At 41.3% G+C, this 20,201-nt stretch overlaps 1 protein-coding gene across 1 annotated transcript in view; it reads left to right on the top strand.

Moving 5' to 3' along the window:
* LOC124253357 (spatacsin-like) overlaps nt 1–20,201 on the top strand; it is a 66,362-nt gene that overhangs the window by 12,656 nt on the left and 33,505 nt on the right. The window contains 19 exon segments of the mRNA XM_046687107.1: nt 325–451; nt 957–1,107; nt 1,396–1,853; nt 2,247–2,426; nt 3,074–3,282; nt 3,771–3,973; nt 5,463–5,685; nt 7,487–7,690; nt 8,087–8,181; nt 8,950–9,095; nt 9,673–9,828; nt 11,808–11,874; nt 13,281–13,452; nt 14,826–15,052; nt 16,659–16,767; nt 17,295–17,362; nt 17,365–17,453; nt 17,543–17,738; nt 18,037–18,120. Of these exon segments, the coding sequence (XP_046543063.1) occupies nt 325–451; nt 957–1,107; nt 1,396–1,853; nt 2,247–2,426; nt 3,074–3,282; nt 3,771–3,973; nt 5,463–5,685; nt 7,487–7,690; nt 8,087–8,181; nt 8,950–9,095; nt 9,673–9,828; nt 11,808–11,874; nt 13,281–13,452; nt 14,826–15,052; nt 16,659–16,767; nt 17,295–17,362; nt 17,365–17,453; nt 17,543–17,738; nt 18,037–18,120 (3,164 nt within the window).

Here is a 20,201-nt window from a genome sequence, read left to right on the forward strand (position 1 = left end):
ATATAACAAAGATGTACAAAGACTGTAGAACACTGACTTTCATAATTGGTACTATTTCACATAGATGTACAAAGACTGTAGAACACTGACTTTCATATTTGGTACTATATAACATAGATATACAACTGAGAAATGACTGTGGCATTTATAACTTCAATGTTTAACATGAACTTCCAACATATACAACTGTAATGCCTCAATCACTTTGTGCAGTTTACTTACTAGTGCCCCAAACATGTATGTTGTATTATCAAAGATGTTTCTATGGGAATTCATCTAGAACTGAACAGATACCTCATCAGTTGTGTCCATGTGTGGTTGCAGTATCTCCAGCAATCAGAGAATCGTGTTGTCCTCCACGCCAGGCCACACCCACCTTGTCGTCAGCGATGTCTTTGTCTTCCATGTTGTTACTGAAGCTGCTATAGAGCAGGAAGACCTTGTCAGCAAGGTGACCATAGCGCAGGGCAATGTCTTGTCTCAAACGGTGTTGATGTGGAATCTATGCCAGAATAGACTTATTCTCAATAATAGCTTTGGAATCTGAGAATATTATTAAACATTTTAAGTTTAGTAGTAAGAACTCAGATTTGGAGAGCGTATTTGCTTTTCTTGAGCTATGTGTGCTGTAATAAGAGCCTTCGACAATGTTTGGAGGTTATTGAAACTATACACAGTGTGTTAAATTTGTTTTAAAAAATATTTGATAATAGATACGTGGAAATACAATTCACCTTCTGCTGCAGTTTAATGTACAAAATATGTATGGATTGACATTGGTAATTGTAAAGATTACTGACAGACTGGTCTAGAAGTTGGTGAGGAAACCCTGAACAGGGTTCTTATTATGGCGTTGTACTGTATTCATTTGACATTCAAACATTTTTGGTATTTGTATTATAACCGTACATTTATACATGATTCTGATAAACATATGTATTTACATCTGTTGACAGCTGATGCTGTATGGTGGCGCCACTTCTGCTGACATGTTGTGTGACTTCAACAAGTGGGGGCGCTGTACGGTGCCAGTTCACACGTTGCAGATCGGGATACAACATCGGCAGCTTGACACTGTAGCTTTCTTCCTGAAGAGCAAGGAGAACTGTATGTACATGTTGATCTTCATGTTAAGATATATGCTGAATGATGCATGTGAAAAAACTGCCATACATTTTTGAGAATCAATCATTAGTATTCTGGAAAGAAAGCACCCCCAAATTATCAAACTCCACAACATTGAAAAGTTAAACAATGCTGACAGCAAATATTGGACAGTAATGGTTTAAAGAAGACTCCCATTTTGTTTTGAAAAATCAAACTTTAGATTGAGCTATTTAATGTGTAAGTGCCATTTTCCATCCCAGTATTACAAGAGTCATCTTGATGTTTCAGTGTTCACAGCCAACAAACAGAAGCCGTCTGTGTCCCCGGTGTCTGCTGGGGATGAGTCCATGCTGTGGACATCCCAACTCTGCCACTACGATAGTGTGAGGCAGTTAGAGCCAGCCCTGTCCTTTCTAGTCCAAGCTGTGAGAGAAAATGTGAATGATCAGCAGTCACGTGACTTTGCCAACAAACTCTTGACCTTGACCTTAGAGTTTCTGTATGGCCTTGTCCACAATGGTCTGTCAGTTCACAGGGGTCTGGGCCAGACCGAGCATGACCAGGAGGAGAAAGGTGACCTTGAGAAAGCCATTGACCTGTTGATGGGATATATTGCTCAACTACGCCAGTGCCTGACGTTGGTGGAATTGACACGTGCCAAGTTGATCGTCAAGGCATCCGATGCCCCAGATGGACTGACTACTAACAGCCTGGAGGAGTCTGAATGGTCATGTTTGACAGCAGAGGTGGGATTGTTATTGTGTATGAGATGATTAGCTGTTTGTTTTTCATATCATAAACATCATATAATAGATATGCAAATGGATTATGGAAGCCTTCAATCAGCATCATGCTGATGGTTTATCACTTAACATGGGAAAAGTCCATAATTACTTTAATCCTGAGGTATTTCTACATTGTAGCCAATTCAATTTTGGTTCCATCTTTTTGTTAGTCCTGTTAGTCTCAGATAAGTCACCCCTACAAAGCCATAATGTTAGTTATAGCTATGGGCAGATATGGGGCCAAGTAAATCTCCGCAGCTCTCCATCAAGCATTGTTCTATATCTTTCCCTCACAAGATGATGCTATATTGAGGATTCTGTGACTACAGTAACCATGGTAACCAATCATTCCAGGATGCTGTGGAGGCAGCAACCTTGAAGAACCAACTTCTTCTCCTGCAGTCACACATGTTAATGAGAGGTGATACAGGTGTCGCCAGGTATGAACAACTCGTTAAGAACTGCATGGACCAGGTTCTACACTACCTAAGCAACAAAGATATGAATAAAGCAAAGAAGCTTTTAGGTAATATGGTGAGTACACTGGGAAAGCCAGACTGGGAGGGATCTTGGCAGTCAAATTTAGTGTCATTCCTGATGAATAAATAACCCTCCCCAAGGAGCATATCTCAGTGCTGTTATCAGGCATGTTTTTTGTTTTGGCACATTTCCATTGTTGAGAGACCATGTTGTCTGTGGTCTAGGGGAGATCGGTAAATGGGTCGTTGAATCCCTGGCTTTGTCCTACCAGTTGATTTTAAAGTAAGTACTTGTTGTCACCCTGCCTGGGTTTCCGCATCAACAGGATAAAACAAGGACTATGTTGGCTCGGAGTCACCACTTATAGTCTGTTTGCGGTGAAAACGTACCGATGAATTTCACTTTAAACAAAAAAGTAAATCAAATAAAGTGAAATTAAGATTGTGAATCCTCATAATTTTACCTTGCCATTTGAACATTTAAATCTCAGAATTTTATTCAACTTGGGATGAAAGTTGTTTATCTGGACAGATATGAGGGTCCCTTTCCTAAGCCCTAAGACTATCGTACCCCCATACTTTAGCATAGACTTACAACAGTCATAGCACTACGATCGCTTTGAGGAACGAGGCCCTGATTCTTTATCCAAGAAGTTCATCAGTTACATATTCAGCAAATTGCACCCAGTAATTTGCCTGCAGGGTTTTGATGTCTCAGCCAAACTGTGGACCCTGGCAGAGTGTGTGAAGTCTCGCAACCTCCAAATGTTCATATCATCGGAGCTCCACAGGACTGGCAGTCTCTCCCCAGAGGAGGCCAGTGAAGTGTCCTTCCTGCAGCAGCTGTACCAGCTCTACCCATGCAGCTCCTTCAACCAAGCCATGCTCACCGCAACGGGACACCGCAGCAGGTAATGACCCCATCGTCACAATCCTCAGTCACTGAATGTTGGGATTTATCATATTCATGTAGTTTAAGGCCAAACATCTAATATACCGTATATTACCGTAGATAATGTCGTTTTCTTACCCCCTGAAAAAAAGTTTGCTGAAAGTGTAACCCATAGGTAAGCCGACAGCTAAGCTGACCCTTAACCAGTAAGTGTTGCATAGAAATCTTGTGCATGCTGTCAACTGGTGGTTTGTCTCATCCCAAACCTATGTTTAACTTAAAAATACATCTGAATACTTCATTATATGCCTTCTAAGAAATAAGATGACAAAGCCATTGCTATGCATGGATGGTTCAAGCAATGGTGTCAATCTTTGAGCCTGCTGTTCTTGGTTTTACAAACATGCACAAGTATGAAGATGATCTAAAGTACAACTTGATACTATGTTGGTACTTTTACTGATCAGATTTGAAATACATCCTGAAAATCATGTGCGTTAATTACAGTGCATGGTCAGATGAAACTCTCTTGGCATCTCTACTGAACAAAACTAGTCATGAGGTGAACACTGTCTGTGGAGATATTGGTGAGCAAGGGCCTCAGAATTGTCCAGATGGACTATATGCTGAGATTATTTTGACATGGATACGATCTTGGGACCAAGAAACAAGGGAGAGAATTCTGTTAGAAGCACAGATTGGAAGGGATGGTGAGTTCCTTTGATTGTCCAATAATATGTGGAATTAAGAGTAAAGTAGAGCTGTGTGATGAACAGGCATCATGTTTGAATAGTGTATGGTTCTCAGACAATGTATTCAAAATAAACATGCAGTGTGTTGTACAAGCATACAACCTCTGAGTAGAGTAAACACATTACAGTGGTAATAAAACTTTCTCACATCCACAATACTTGAAAACGACTATACTAAACAAATACCTGTTGAAAAATACGTTGTGTGCTAATATCATAGCTACTCTAGCTGTGGATTAATCATTCGTTTAGAAGGTGCAATGCTTCTGGTTGTCATGGGGACATGTTACATACCTCTGCAGGAACACATAGACCCCTATTTCTGAAAGACATCAGTACTTATTTGTAGCTCACCTGAATAGCCTATATTTGACCTCAGCATTTGGACTGTGATCTTCTCTCTAAATGCATCTCTTTCCACTCCTTACAAACCAGACCGCCTCCGTGGTGTAGTGGTTAGAGCGTCTGCCCGGGAGAGCGGAAGGTCGCGGGTTGGATCCCCGACCGCGTCATACCAAAAGACGTTTAAATATGGTACTTGTTGGTCCCAGTCTGGTGCTCGGCATTAATGGGTACAACAAGGACTGGTCGGCTCGGAGCCAGTATAATGTGTCTGAGTGGGGTATTCATGCTTCACTGCGGCATGGTATCTCAGTGGGCTAGCACTATAAAACCAGCTTAAGTCTGGGCTTAGTACAAGCAGCCGCACATACACATACACACGCATGCACGTCATCATATGAGCGAAATATTCTCAAGCATGACGTTAAACCCAATTTCACCTCACCTTACAAACCAAATGAACAATTGAACCTTAAACTTCACTTTCTAGATAGAATGGGTGAGTCTGGTGCTGCATTGTTGTGCTGCATCGTGACTCTAGATCATCTTGTTTCTGTGTTAATGGTTAAAAACGTCATCTGTGATGTTCTTATTGTTGATGTTACTGCTCATATGAATTGACTTCAACATGTTTTTACATATGAGGAGTTATAGATATAAAGAATTATTACTCACCCGTTGAAGATATCACTGTTTAAAATCTACAATGTTATTACACATTGTGTAATAACATCGGGTGATACCAGACATATGATGTCATAATGGTTTATATATTAGTAATCACTTTAAAGTAATCAATCAATCTTTATTCAGAACTGAAGGCCACAGGCCCATAGTACAAGTAGAAAGTTAAGTAGAAAGTTTCATAATTTTATATTGGAGTTTCTAAATAAAAAAAACTACAGAGAATTTCATGTGTTTTCTTTATATTTATCTGCAATAACAATCTGAACAGGAAAATCTGAAAAATGACGCCAACTTATCTTTCTTGATGATTGCTCATTGGTAATAAACCAATCATCAATTGTGAGATTTCACCCAGTTACCAACACTAATGCCCATGGTATGAGTGGAACAAATTTAGTTTCAAATTTCACACTTTCAGATTTCATCATAGAAATGTATCCAAACAGAAAATTGTTATGGAAGTACCTCTTGAGCCACAATCGCCATGACGATGCACTGACCTTACTTGACCTCATGATCAGAGAGGTCACTGAAGATGGCAGCAGTTGTAGGCAACGTCAAGACTGCATCATTGACCTTTACAGTGACCTTGACCTCTGCAATGAATCAATGCAGATGGACATTACTTTGCGGCTAATGATGTAAGTGAAAACAATTGACAGTAATGAGACAAGTGGAGTAATGTATAAAATTATTAGTAACACTGATACTTGCTAAGGGCATCATCTAAACACTAGCTTCACCTGAATATGACAGAAACAAATATCCTGCGAACAATAGAAACCGTATTTTGACATACAGTACAACCAGAAATTATTGAGAATTTAAGATTGTAATTTTGTTAATTTTTTTCACTCATTACTCACGTATTAAATGTGAATATTAGCAGAACTCCAGATTCAAAGACAGGTGAACAGTTAGTATTTTGTCAAGTCACCATGGGCAGCAATGCAGGCTTCAATGCGGCGGGGCATACTACTGATCAAAGAAGTTAGAAAGTCGTGGTCCATGCTGTCCCAATATCAGACCACCTCTTCTTTCATTTCAGCAATATTTGTCAGATTTTTCTTATTGACACTTTCCTTCATTATAAGTCCCCAAACATTTTCTATTGGATTTAGGTCAGGGCTATAGCTTGGCCAATCAATTAATGTCATATTTTGGGTCCGAAACCAGGCCTGTGAATGCTTTGAACGATGTTTTGGGTCATTGTCCTTCTGTAAAATCCAAAAATTTCCATAGAACACGTGAGCAGATGGAGGTAAATGTCCCTCGAGAATATCTGTGTACCGCTCACTGTTCATATTCCCTTCAAATACACAGAGGGGCGTTGCCCCTAACACAGATATGCCACCCCGCACGTTAAATTTCGGACTGTACTTTAGGCGGTGATACAAAGGTTTTTCAGTTTGTTTGGTCCAGAATTTCAGTGTATTAGGAAACAGCCACACAGAACTTTCATCTGAGAAAATCACATTGTCCCAGTTAAAATTTCTATGCTGTAAGCACCAGTTCAACCTTCGCTCCTTTTGTTCAGGTTTCATGATCGGTGATGGAATTCCTCGACTTTTCTGCCAACCCATTGCATGCAACTCAGTTCTTATTGTCTCTGTCAATTTTCTGCGCCTACCTGCGCCTCCCTGGTGCTCAATGCCATATCCATTTGCAATATTTTTCAAAACACGATAAACAGTGGACAAAAGGGATGCCTGTTCTACTTGAAATCACTTTAGCTGATCTGATGTCCTTGTTATAATATCCTAAAATCAACTTCCTCTTCTCTAAATCATCCATACTGAGGATCACTGAAAATGTCGTCTGCAAGTAAACAAAGGGGAATAACTTTTCACAAACTAATGAAAAAGTATTAATGGAGTTGTCTTTCTTGAATGAAACCAAGGACTTGATAGCTGGTCAAGGTTGTTTATACTAGAAATCCAATTAAACATATTCCTAAAATTCTCAATAATTTCTGGTCATACCATAAAACAGTGAATTCTAACAACAGCTTCTTCCTGTAACTAAGGTTTTTCAGACATGTTCACTGAACACAACAGATAACACAACAGGGAAATAAGTACCAGAAGTGTGTCATATTCATAACCAATGGGAACGCTCACCCTAGGATTTCCCTATGATGATATTAGATTGTGATAATGATATGGGTCATTGTTGCCATGTGGAAATAAGGAAATATTATTTTCTGCCTCAGGCAGTGAATTGCATCAAGTGCATTGTTCTGGTGTCTTTTGCTCATGGGTAATTGTTATTTTGAAGGGATCTTGTCGTCAACTTACTTAAAGGAAAAGTTTATTTGTGGTGATATTTGTGTCTTTATAGTCACTGCAAAGGTTTTAATTTAAGTGATGTTTGTGTGTATTTTACTGAAAGAAAATGTTTTATTAGAAATGATCTTTGTGAGATCTTATTTTTTAATTATAGGAAAGGTTTTTTGGGGAGTGAGATACTGTCTGACTTTCCCATTTTAATGAAGCACCTGTCAAAAGTGGGAGGGGTGTTGTGTTCCCCCCAACCCCTACAGCACCTGGATCAACACACACTCCAACACTTCCACCATCACTTCCTGGCCTACTGCACCAGACACCAGCTCGTCCTGCCGCTATGGAGATATTGCTCGAGACACAGGTTTGTTTATAACACCAGCATCCATGCTGGCTGCGTACTGTGTGAAGGTTTCATTAAGGAAACACTCTGGAAATATTTTGTTCAGCATATTGAGCTATAGATGCATTTTTTTATTTGAAACATTACTGAATAAGAATGTTTAGTAGCCAAAGTGGCAATGGTGTAGACAAGGTTATGATCATCAAAATGTATTTATTATCTGACTAGCTAGGTGGAGGTTTTGAATGATTAGCTAGGTGGAGGTATTGAATGATTAGCTAGGTCGAGGTATTGAATGATTAGCTAGGTTGAGGTTTTGAATGATTAGCTATGTGGAGGTATTGAATGATTAGCTAGGTTGAGGTATTGAATGATTAGCTAGGTCGAGGTATTGAATGGATATGTTTGTTTGTTTAGACTGCAGCTGGACAAGATCGACGTTGACAGCCAAGACTTGAAGACATGGCTGGCCAGTCTGCAGCATTTCTTCACCATCTGTCGCAGCCCGGATGGTAACGATGATGTTGTATTTTTTAAAGTTGATCTGTAGAACAGAACACTGACATTTTAGATGGGATCTGTCACTTGCTTGGCTGTATGTCACTGTGCCTTGGTGTGGAGATCACGTTTTCTAACTTGTATTCAGCTCTTATGGTATAAAGTATGTTACTTTTCAAACACATGCTGTTGAAATCCTTCAGGGTATGACCACCTCCATGGTGTAGTTGTTAGAGCATCCGCCCGGAGAGCTGGAAGGTCACGGGTTCGATCCCCGACCACATCATACCAAAAGACGTTAAAATATGTTACTTGTTGGTCCCTGCCTGGTGCTCGGCATTAATGGGTACAACAAGGACTGATCGCTCGGAGTCCGTATAATGTCCGCTTCACTGCGGCATGGTATCTCAGTGGGCTAGCACTATAAAACCAGCTTAAGTCTGGGCTAGTACAAGCAGCCGCACATACACATACACACGCATGCACGTCGTCATATGAGCGAAATATTCTCAGGCACGACGTAAAACCCAATATCACCTCACCTCACCTTCTGGGTATGTTTTAGTTTGTACAGTGTAATGAGCACAGGGAACAGCATTCTGAGGCAGAGTGCAACTTGCAAGAGCTACACCTTGTTCAGGCATTCTAATCCCTGTTTCTGATTCTAGCTTTGTCAGCGCACACCCATGTTTTCCAAACAGTAAACGTAAACTGTTCATTGTTTGCATGTACTCCATGTCACCCAGTTGTCAGTAAAATGTGTGCCTCACTTCTATTGCCAGACTCGGATGCTGTATACCAGGCAAGTCTCATGTGTGCAGCCAGTGTGTGGAAAATGGAAGAACCTTCCCTAGCTGACCTCATTACACAAGATCATGTGAATGTTGCCATAGCAACACTTCCATATCTGCCGACACCTTTGCTTCAGGTATAAGTTTAATACATTCACATGATTAAGACCTTATGATGTAATTATCTAGATTTACTGCTTTGTTTTACAGGTTGATATGTGTCAAGTTTGCCGAGGTTATAGTGGGTATCGTTGCTACAGATAAGTGGCGTACAGGCGTACTAAAAATCAATGCAGTACAACATAATATAAGATTTTAAGCGTATCATGTACCCACATAAATACCTTTGTACGTCTAACATGTATGAAGTTTAATAGCTGAAAAGTTGTTTAATATTATAAATAACAAACCACATCACCAACTCACTCACACATGTCAGTACTCCTTCAAATTCTCAGTACACCTCCACTTGCAATAGGAGGTGTAAGTACCCCCACACCCCTAAAAGTTATCTGGAGCCCTGGGGCCTCGTTAAACAAGGTCATCATGTTGGGTTGTATGTTCCCCAGGGAGCTGGGAATAGAGTCCTCACTGATACATTGACTGAGACTTTGGCCAAAGTTTTAGGTGTGGATTTGGCGGATTATAAATATACAACTGTTATTATTGTTTTTGTTGTTGTTATTGTTATCAACATTATTGTATGTTCCTCAGACATCGGATGTGTGGAGACCAGAGATCTTCGGGAACATGGACCAGAACCTACTGCAGGACAAGTTGAAGGCGTTCCCCAAACTGTACTCCGCTCTGTTCCCCACCGGCTCCATAGCTTCCCCTCGCATCGATGTCAACGTCTACCAGCTGCTCATGGTAAGTCACCAGTCAGGGTAGAATCTCATATAGTTCTCTCACAGAGTCTTTGTGTTACTAGGGATTGTGAGGCTAAGTGTTCATTTGCTATGCCTTAGACCTTGGATCTATTATTCCCCCTCACAGTCACAGTGTGTGAAACTCATTGCCTGTCTTCCCTCCAGAGATAATGTTGAAGTATACTATTCACACTTTGCTAAGGATCAAATCATTGATTCAACAGAAAACTATTATGTGGGGTCAATTTGGTTTAAATATCTAAGCTTATTGTAAGCATGGATCCTAGGTTTCAGTATGTTAGATTAAAGTGTCTGTTTGCCTAAAGAGGTGTTGCCATATTATTATTTATCCAGTTTTAAATGGATACAGTTTCAAATTATAAATCTACGTTTAAGTAAAGTTGTGAATTTTTGTGATCCTAAGCAAAGTGTGAGTAGTATATTACAGTTGAATCATCTATAACCACATCCACTCCCTCACACTGAACGTAAGGGCTGTCATCAAAACATGGTGAATATTACGTTACAGATAGTTTTCATAATTTGCTTTTCTCAGCTTTATTCCTGGAAGTTTTATTGGTTATTTTTCAGCTGTCATGGATGTTTTTGTGTGTCAGGAGTAATATATATCATGTATACACAGATGGTTATTAACTGTTAAGCTTCTGCAGAATGGTTTTCAATGTATTTTGGTAGTATTTGGGTTGTAAGGCTGTTATTCAATAGGAGGAGAGAGGTAAAGGTGTTGGCAGTCAATAGGAGGAGAGAGGTAAAGGTGTTGACAGTCAATAGGAGGAGAGAGGTAAAGGTGTTGACAGTCAATAGGAGGAGAGAGGTAAAGGTGTCGGCAGTCAATAGGAGGAGAGAGGTAAAGGTGTTGACAGTCAATAGGAGGAGAGAGGTAAAGGTGTTGACAGTCAATAGGAGGAGAGAGGTAAAGGTGTCGGCAGTCAATGGGAGGAGAGAGGTAAAGGTGTTGGCAGTCAATGGGAGGAGAGGTAAAAGGTGTTGACAGTCAATAGGAGGAGAGAGGTAAAGGTGTGGCAGTCAATAGGAGGAGAGAGGTAAAGGTGTTGGCAGTCAATGGGAGGAGAGAGGTAAAGGTGTTGGCAGTCAATAGGAGGAGAGAGGTAAAGGTGTTGACAGTCAATAGGAGGAGAGAGGTAAAGGTGTTGGCAGTCAATGGGAGGAGAGAGGTAAAGGTGTTGGCAGTCAATAGGAGGAGAGGTAAAGGTGTTGGCAGTCAATAGGAGGGAGAGGTAAAGGTGTTGGCAGTCAATAGGAGGAGAGAGGTAAAAGGTGTTGAGGCAGTCAATAGGAGGAGAGAGGTAAAGGTGTTGGCAGTCAATAGGAGGAGAGAGGTAAAGGTGTTGGCAGTCAATAGGAGGAGAGAGGTAAAGGTGTCGGCAGTCAATAGGAGGAGAGAGGTAAAGGTGTTGGCAGTCAATGGGAGGAGAGAGGTAAAGGTGTTGACAGTCAATAGGAGGAGAGAGGTAAAGGTGTCGGCAGTCAATGGGAGGAGAGAGGTAAAGGTGTTGACAGTCAATAGGAGGAGAGAGGTAAAGGTGTCGGCAGTCAATAGGAGGAGAGAGGTAAAGGTGTCGGCAGTCAATAGGAGGAGAGAGGTAAAGGTGTTGGCAGTCAATAGGAGGAGAGAGGTAAAGGTGTTGGCAGAAAGATATGAGAAGACTCATTCTTTTTCAGAAGACATCTTATTTGGGGTACATATATGCATTTTCTGCTGCTGAAAATGTCCTGTGTACAAACATTAAACTTGTTATGTATTGTTCTATGTCCCCCACTACTCAGAGTTATCTCACCTACCACCCATGCGCGGGCTGCCAGCTGCTAGTTCAGCCCAAGGGAACCCTATGAGTGTGTATTCACAAGACTTCTGAGTGACAAATAAGGACTGAACAATGTTATTCAGGAATACAATATTTGGAAACGTGGTAATAGTTGCTCATGGTTCTTTTTCAGGGAAGTGCGCCACTAGACCCAAGACGATTGTTTGGTTGGCAGGATGGAAACACAGTAGCTGGAGAAGGTGAGTTAGTGCGTGACTTTAGTTTTACACCACACTCAGCAATATTCCAGCTATATGGCCACGGTCTGTAAATAATCGAGTCTGGACCAGACAATCCAGTGATCAACAGCAAAATGAGCATCGATCTACGTAATTGGGATACAATGACATGTGTCAACCCAGTCAGTGAGCCTGACCACCCAATCCTGTTAGTCGCCTCTTACAGCAAGCATGTGTTGCTGAAGATCAATTCTAATCCGGATCTTCATGGGTAAGCTGGAGAAGGTAGGCCTAGCACACACATCACACAATAAAATACCACACACCTCACATGATACAATACATTACCATGTACACAATCACACAATACAATATCACACATAAATCACACAATACAACATCACATACATCACACAATAAAATACCACACACCTCACATGATACAATACATTACCATGTACACAATCACACAATACAATATCACACATAAATCACACAATACAACATCACACACATCACACAATACAACACCACACACCTCACATGATACAATACATTACCATGTACACAATCACACAATACAATATCACACACAAATCACACAATACAACATCACACAATACAATACCATATACACAATCACAATGCAATACCACACACAAATCACACAATAAAATACCACACACCTCACAAGATAGAATACATTACCATGTGCACAATCACACAATACAATATCACACAGAAATCACAATGCAATACCACTAGCATCACATGATACAATACAATACCATATACACAATCACACAATACAACATCACACACATCACATGATACAATACATTACCATATACACAATCACACAATACAATATCACACACATCACACAATACAAGATCACACACATCACATGATACAATACATTACCATGTGCACAATCACAATACATCATCACACACCTCACATGATACAATACATTACCATGTGCACAATCACACAATACAATATCACACATAAATCACATAATACAACATCACACAATACAATACCATACACACATGATACAATGCAATACCATATACAAATCACATGATGCCACATACTGCATACACACCATATAACACAACCTGATGCATGCTTGACTTGCAATGATTGTCTACAAGGGAGTCTATGATGTACACTCAGTAGAAACTACCCAGTAGGCCCCCAGTAAGATACAAATGCTTGTTGTAAGAGAGGCTTGCTGGATATTTGACTGATTGCTAGTATCATACCAACGTGGAGCAGTGTTCATAACGTCAATCACTCCATGGCCTCAGTCAAACTCAATTATTTCCAAGCTGCCCTCATTTAGTTGGGCTGTTGTTGCATGTGCCCTGAAGCAGTAAACAACCAAACAAGTTGAACATGATCAATGTGTATTTCTACAGAGTGCCAGAGTTTTCTGCCGTACTTCTCCCAGTCCGACCTGGTGTCTCAGTTTGCCTACTCTGAGAAGATCCGTTACATATACTACCTCAAACATGGCCGACCTACATATGCCTTTCTCTCCTTCCTGGCAGAGGAGATTGACTCAGGGGCAACAACTATTAGTAACAAGAGGTAAGTTGCACAGATACTTAGTTGGAAAGTGATGGTCAAAATCAGAAGGATTCCTCGCTAGAAATCATTTGTCATTATGAGAATACCTCAGTTCTTGCCCAAAATAACACTTGAAGCAAGAGTCAGTTTGTCCACCTGATATTTTCAAAAGGTATAATCTCACAGTGGGACAATGATGCTGAGAGTGTTTGGATCCTGAGTATGTGGGTTGTTTAGCCCCTATAACCTCTACTCGTATACAGTGTAGGCTACCTTGGCCAAGCACCCATCAAATCTTCAACCACTTTTAGTTCAGTTGAACAAACTTAGGCTTGTTGACAGACTCTCACTGCTAGATTTAAAGGCAGTACAAGACTCACAATTCACTATCCATGTATCTGCACCCTTGGATGAGGAATTTTTCGAGTTCCTCCACATAGGATCTTAGAACAGCTAACCAATACACTTGGGAAATCAGAGCTTGCGTTAGCTGGTTCATGGCTGGAATACATCCCGCTACTCCGCATTACAGTTTGTGTACTTATCCTGATAGCTCCTGTTTGACCCAGCAGGCCATGGTTTTAGTTTTGTTTTGTGAAAGGAGCGGGACATTTTTGTTTTGTTTTTGATGACAGATTTCATCTGAAGACATCCAACAATGTCCATTAAACATTTTAAACTATACAATGGTATATAGACTGGTGCTCTATTGCTGATGTAAACCATTGTGTTACAGCAAATGTAGACAATGAAATATATATTTTTTAAAGCTGAGAATAATATATATACCAGTGTGTTATAGATAATATGATAATGATGAATAGACTGGTGCATTTAGATAGTAATGATATATATACCAGTGTGTTATAGATCATAATGATATATTGACTGGTGTTTTATGGCTGATAATGATTGTGTAAATCAGTGCATTTGAGATGAAAATAATAATGATATATGGACTGGCGCTTTATAGCTGATAATGATGTATAGACTGGTGTTTATATCTGATAATGACATTTAGATTAGTGTTAATAGTGAGTGAGTGAGTTTAGTTTTATGCCGCACTCAGCAATATTCCAGCTATGTGGCGGCGGTCTGTAAATAATCAAGTCTGGACCAGACAATCCAGTGATCAACAACATGAGCATGAGCATCGATTAATTGTGAACTGATGACATGTGTCAACCAAGTCAGTGAGCCTGACCACCCGATCTCGTTAGTCGCCTCTTACGACAAGCATGGGTTACTGAAGATCAATTCTTATATATTGATCGGTGCATTGAAGCAGATATTGATAATGAAGTGTAGAGTCATGCACTATGGCTGACAATGATAACGATAGGCTGGGATAAATATGCTGCTGTAGATGAATGTACTTGCACTTCATCTCTCAGGATAAACACGGTGTGTGGAGTGGCATTATGGATGGCAGTGAAGAACTTCACCAGTGCCGAAATCACAAGTGCATGTGTAACGTTTGTGGAGATGATTGACCAGGACAGCCTGCCACTGCGAACATACATTCAAGTAGGTGTGGAGATTCTCGCCTACAAGAACAATGGCATTATGGGTACCATTGACAAGAGGAAGGAGTTGATGCACACAAATGAAGAAGAAGTGGGTAAGAAGAATTGGATATGATCTGATTTTCTGTCTTCACTGTGTCTCAGTCATGTTACAATGGTGGAACATAAAATGATAGTGACCTTGTGAAGAACCTTGGCAGGATCAAATGTTCATTAAAGACAAAATGAATTTAATTATTTCTGTTTCTTAAACGCTTTCTATACATTCAAATCAACATCTTTGAGTTGCATTTTAGAAGTTGGGAAGTGCAATATTAATAATAATGATAATACTAGTCCATTTATCATATGCATTGCTCCGTGCACAATGCATGCTTAGAAGGTCTTAAAACAATCTAATTATTATTACCCTGGATAACCCAAGCTGCCTGTGGATAACAACTTCTTTTATTTTCATGAGTGAGGCGTTTCGATACAGATTCCTATGCTGTTGTACACAGTTTCAACAGGGAATATTGAACAGTTAAAGAGTGTTCCCTAAATAAACCCTACCTTCATCTGAACTTCAGCCAAATTTGTTGCCTTTGTTCTATTTGCAAAATAATAGAATAACACCAGAATAGCAAAATGCACAAGTGCAGCCCTTGTTTCATGAAGAAATATTGAATAGTTAAAATACCAGCACCTTGAGCATGTACTAGTTGTGGGGATATGTGCGCTATATAAGTATCCAGTTAAAAAAAAAGGATAGTTTAAGAGTTCATGCTCTGGAAATGAAACATGGCAGATGGATAGAGCTTGTTCCTATCATTTGTCAGCAGCACACTGAAACTCTACCCCTACTGGAGTAGTAACAAATTCAGCAAGATGCCTCACTGACTGTTCACTTGTTACATGCATACCAGTGTACATTAGTGATCAGTATTGTCCTTTACACCAGCTGTATTGACTGTATGTCATTATTAATGTCAGCTGTAAAATTATAGAAATATCTTAATATCTTTACAAAACAGATAACATGATAAATTCTGATGCAAGGATTTTGAAGTATGCAAGCACTCGTAACTTGTACTCTTAACCATTAGTGGTGTGACGATTCATCGATATGCATCGATGCATCGATCCATGGGCCACCGATACAATGAATCGATACAAAGGTTTACATAGTCGTATATCCCGATACGATACTTCAAATGGGCCACAATACATCGATGTTTTACTTTGAATATTGCCAAAGCCCGATATCTGTCAAGAAAAAATTACTTTTGTTTAATGATTAAAATATATGCATACTTATTTTCCCTTCATAAGGAAATGCTTGCATCAGGAACTATGTCAAACATAGCGCTCGCATTTTATTAGTCCGTGTATAAACGTAATTATCTCATTTCCGAATGAACAGTAAAAAAAGCTGGCGGAATTTGATGAAATACTTTCAAGTGGTTTTGTTTTGATCTTAAAGTGTTTTATAGTTGGTGTTAGAATTAAGCTTTAGAATTGTGATCGTATCGACACCCTTGTATCGGGATTCGTATCGTATCGCAGCTTCAGTGAACAATACTTTGGCAATATATCGCTGTTACTAAACTTTTAGAATCATGATGTATCGTATCGCAGGTTGTATGCCAATACCAGCACTATTAACCATACTCTACATTTAATACTTGTCAATGAAACCACATTCACCGTTCCGTTGTACAGTGGACCTCCTGCTGAACTGTGTAAGGAGGCGGAGAAGGAACGGCCCCAGTGTGGTGGAAGCCTTGGAGAAGGCTACTGCAGACAGCATCATCAAGAAGGGCATCAACAGGTTGGTAGCAGTCCTTGCTTCACTGGGGACCTGGGCATCCAACAGGGTCACCTGTGTCAAGTCAAGGCTTAGTTTTCAAGCTTAAGAAACTTACTCTTCACAATCTCAATCTTAAGAAAATTACTTCACAAGAAAAATATTACAACCTCAATTATTTTCCTTCTTCCTTCCAAAATGAGTCATCCCTAAATGTTGAGTATTTTGTTATCATGGAAATCACACAAACATGTTAAGTCCTACCACAGTAGATTATGTCTGTGTCTGTGTCTGTGTTGAGCATCCCTCACCAAAAGCTGTGTGTTACTTCCCATGTACCTGATCCAGAGCTAACTTTCCCTCATTTTCGAATAAAACATGGGAATATTCCGTGAAGGGGCAGACATTTATGTATCTTTGAGCAGCATTCACCAATGTCATGAAGTTGAAATCAGCTGTAGTTTATGAGAACTGTTTTGCATACAAAGGATGCTGAATCACTCGGTTTATCATTACTGATATGTGAGATGTGTGTTTGCCTGTCTTGCCAGTACAAGTTTCGAGGCTGCCCACCAGTGGCTGTTGACCGTGACCCTCTGCCACCTGCTCCATCTACCTCTGTCACGGTCTTCCTGGAGGAATGTGCCCATGCTGATAAATGGCTGCCCTTCCTCTGGTTTGCCCAGCTGCATCAGTTCCCTAAACAACAGGTTCGTGACACAATTGGTACTGAAGAAGTGATTTGAATTTGGTGACATTATTCCTTGATTTATCCATGACTATTGCCAACTGTGATCAGTTGCAGGGCCTACTTCACCAGTTCCGCAGTCGACATCTACGCGAACACCTCCACTATGTCATAGAAAATGCAGATGCAAAGTCTGTCATGCTGCGAAGGAAGTTGTCCGAAACACCCAGTGACACCCAGACAAGGGGCTCTACGAAGGATGCCAGATCCTCACTTTATGCTAAGATTGGCCTATCAAAGGGGAGAGGTACAGTGATTTGTCCTTAACATGTTGTCAATGCCTTGGAATTCAGGGGTTTTTTTTAGCATATTTTGAGGTTTACAGACTTCTAGACCTCAGATTTTGTGTTTGGTTCTGCTTGAAAGAGACCAATAACCATGTTTACAGTTTCTGTAAGACTTAGTTGTCTAGGCCTAGTGGACAGGAATGAATTTTCCTGTATTCAGTATCAAACGATTGGCCTGTCAAAGGCAGGTTGAGTCATCTGCATCACTCTTAATGTTGTATGCAAGATATAACCATGGTAACAATGTTTTCTGTTCAGGTAATGCAAGCAGTGATGAGGAGGACCATGCTAGCTTGACCTCCACCCAGGGAGAGGTACTGGCTCAGGATCAAACACAGCCAGGTGAGCAGAGAAAACGTCATCCAGGGTTAACCCCAGGCTTGAAAAACCTTCTGCCTGTCTTTAAAAGGCCTTCACATGGAATAATAATAAACTACAGTGACCCTCTGACTGTTGTAGCTGACCAGACCCTCTGACTGTTGTAGCTGACCCGACCCTCTGACTGTTGTAGCTGACCTGACCCTCTGACTGTTGTAGCTGACCTGATCCTCTGACTGTTGTAGTTGACCCGACCCTCTGACTGTTGTAGTTGACCTGACCCTCTGACTGTTGTAGCTGACCAGACCCTCTGACTGTTGTAGTTGACCTGACCCTCTGACTGTTGTAGCTGACCTGACCCTCTGACTGTTGTAGTTGACCCGACCCTCTGACTGTTGTAGTTGACCCGACCCTCTGACTGTTGTAGTTGACCTGACCCTCTGACTGTTGTATCTCTGACCTGACCCTCTGACTGTTGTAGTTGACCTGACCCTCTGACTGTTGTGGTTGACCTGACCCTCTGACTGTTGTAGCTGACCCTGATCCTCTGACTGTTGTATCGAAAGGGACCTGATCCTCTGACTGTTGTAGTTGACCCGACCCTCTGACTGTTGTAGTTGACCTGACCCTCTGACTGTTGTAGCTGACCAGACCCTCTGACTGTTGTATCTGACCTGACCCTCTGACTGTTGTAGTTGACCTGACCCTCTGACTGTTGTAGCTGACCTGATCCTCTCTGGCTGTTGTATCTGACCTGATCCTCTGACTGTTGTAGTTGGCCCGACCCTCTGACTGTTGTAGTTGACCCGACCCTCTGACTGTTGTAGCTGACCAGACCCTCTGACTGTTGCAGCTGACCAGACCCTCCTGACTGTTGTAGTTGACCCGACCCTCTGACTGTTGTAGTTGACCTGACCCTCTGACTGTTGTAGTTGACCTGACCCTCTGACTGTTGTAGTTGACCCGACCCTCTGACTGTTGTAGTTGACCTGACCCTCTGACTGTTGTAGTTGACCTGACCCTCTGACTGTTGTAGTTGACCTGACCCTCTGACTGTTGTAGCTGACCTGATCCTCTGACTGTTGTAGTTGACCTGATCCTCTGACTGTTGTAGCTGACCTGATCCTCTGACTGTTGTAGTTGACCTGATCCTCTGACTGTTGTAGTTGACCCGACCCTCTGACTGTTGTAGTTGACCTGACCCTCTGACTGTTGTAGCTGATCTGACCCTCTGGCTGTTGTAGCTGACCTGATCCTCTGACTGTTGTAGAGTTGACCTGATCCTCTGACTGTTGTAGCTGACCTGATCCTCTGACTGTTGGCAGCTGACTTGACCCTCTGACTGTTGTAGTTGACCTGACCCTCTGACTGTTGTAGCTGATCTGACCCTCTGACTGTTGTAGCTGACCTGATCCTCTGACTGTTGTAGTTGACCTGACCCTCTGACTGTTGTAGCTGACCTGACCCTCTGACTGTTGTAGCTGACCTGACCCTCTGACTGTTGTAGCTGACCAGACCCTCTGACTGTTGTATCTGACCTGACCCTCTGACTGTTGTAGTTGACCTGACCCTCTGACTGTTGTAGTTGACCTGACCCTCTGACTGTTGTAGCTGACCTGATCCTCTGACTGTTGTATCTGACCTGATCCTCTGACTGTTGTAGTTGACCCGACCCTCTGACTGTTGTAGTTGACCTGACCCTCTGACTGTTGTAGCTGACCAGACCCTCTGACTGTTGTATCTGACCTGACCCTCTGACTGTTGTAGTTGACCTGACCCTCTGACTGTTGTAGCTGACCTGATCCTCTGACTGTTGTATCTGACCTGATCCTCTGACTGTTGTAGTTGACCCGACCCTCTGACTGTTGTAGTTGACCCGACCCTCTGACTGTTGTAGCTGACCAGACCCTCTGACTGTTGTAGCTGACCAGACCCTCTGACTGTTGTAGTTGACCCGACCCTCTGACTGTTGTAGTTGACCTGACCCTCTGACTGTTGTAGTTGACCTGACCCTCTGACTGTTGTAGTTGACCCGACCCTCTGACTGTTGTAGTTGACCTGACCCTCTGACTGTTGTAGTTGACCCTGACCCTCTGACTGTTGTA

The sequence above is a fragment of the Haliotis rubra genome, unplaced genomic scaffold (genome assembly GCF_003918875.1).
Source record: "Haliotis rubra isolate DU_JTF1 unplaced genomic scaffold, ASM391887v1 Scf54, whole genome shotgun sequence".
Classification (NCBI taxonomy): Eukaryota; Metazoa; Mollusca; class Gastropoda; order Lepetellida; family Haliotidae; genus Haliotis; species Haliotis rubra.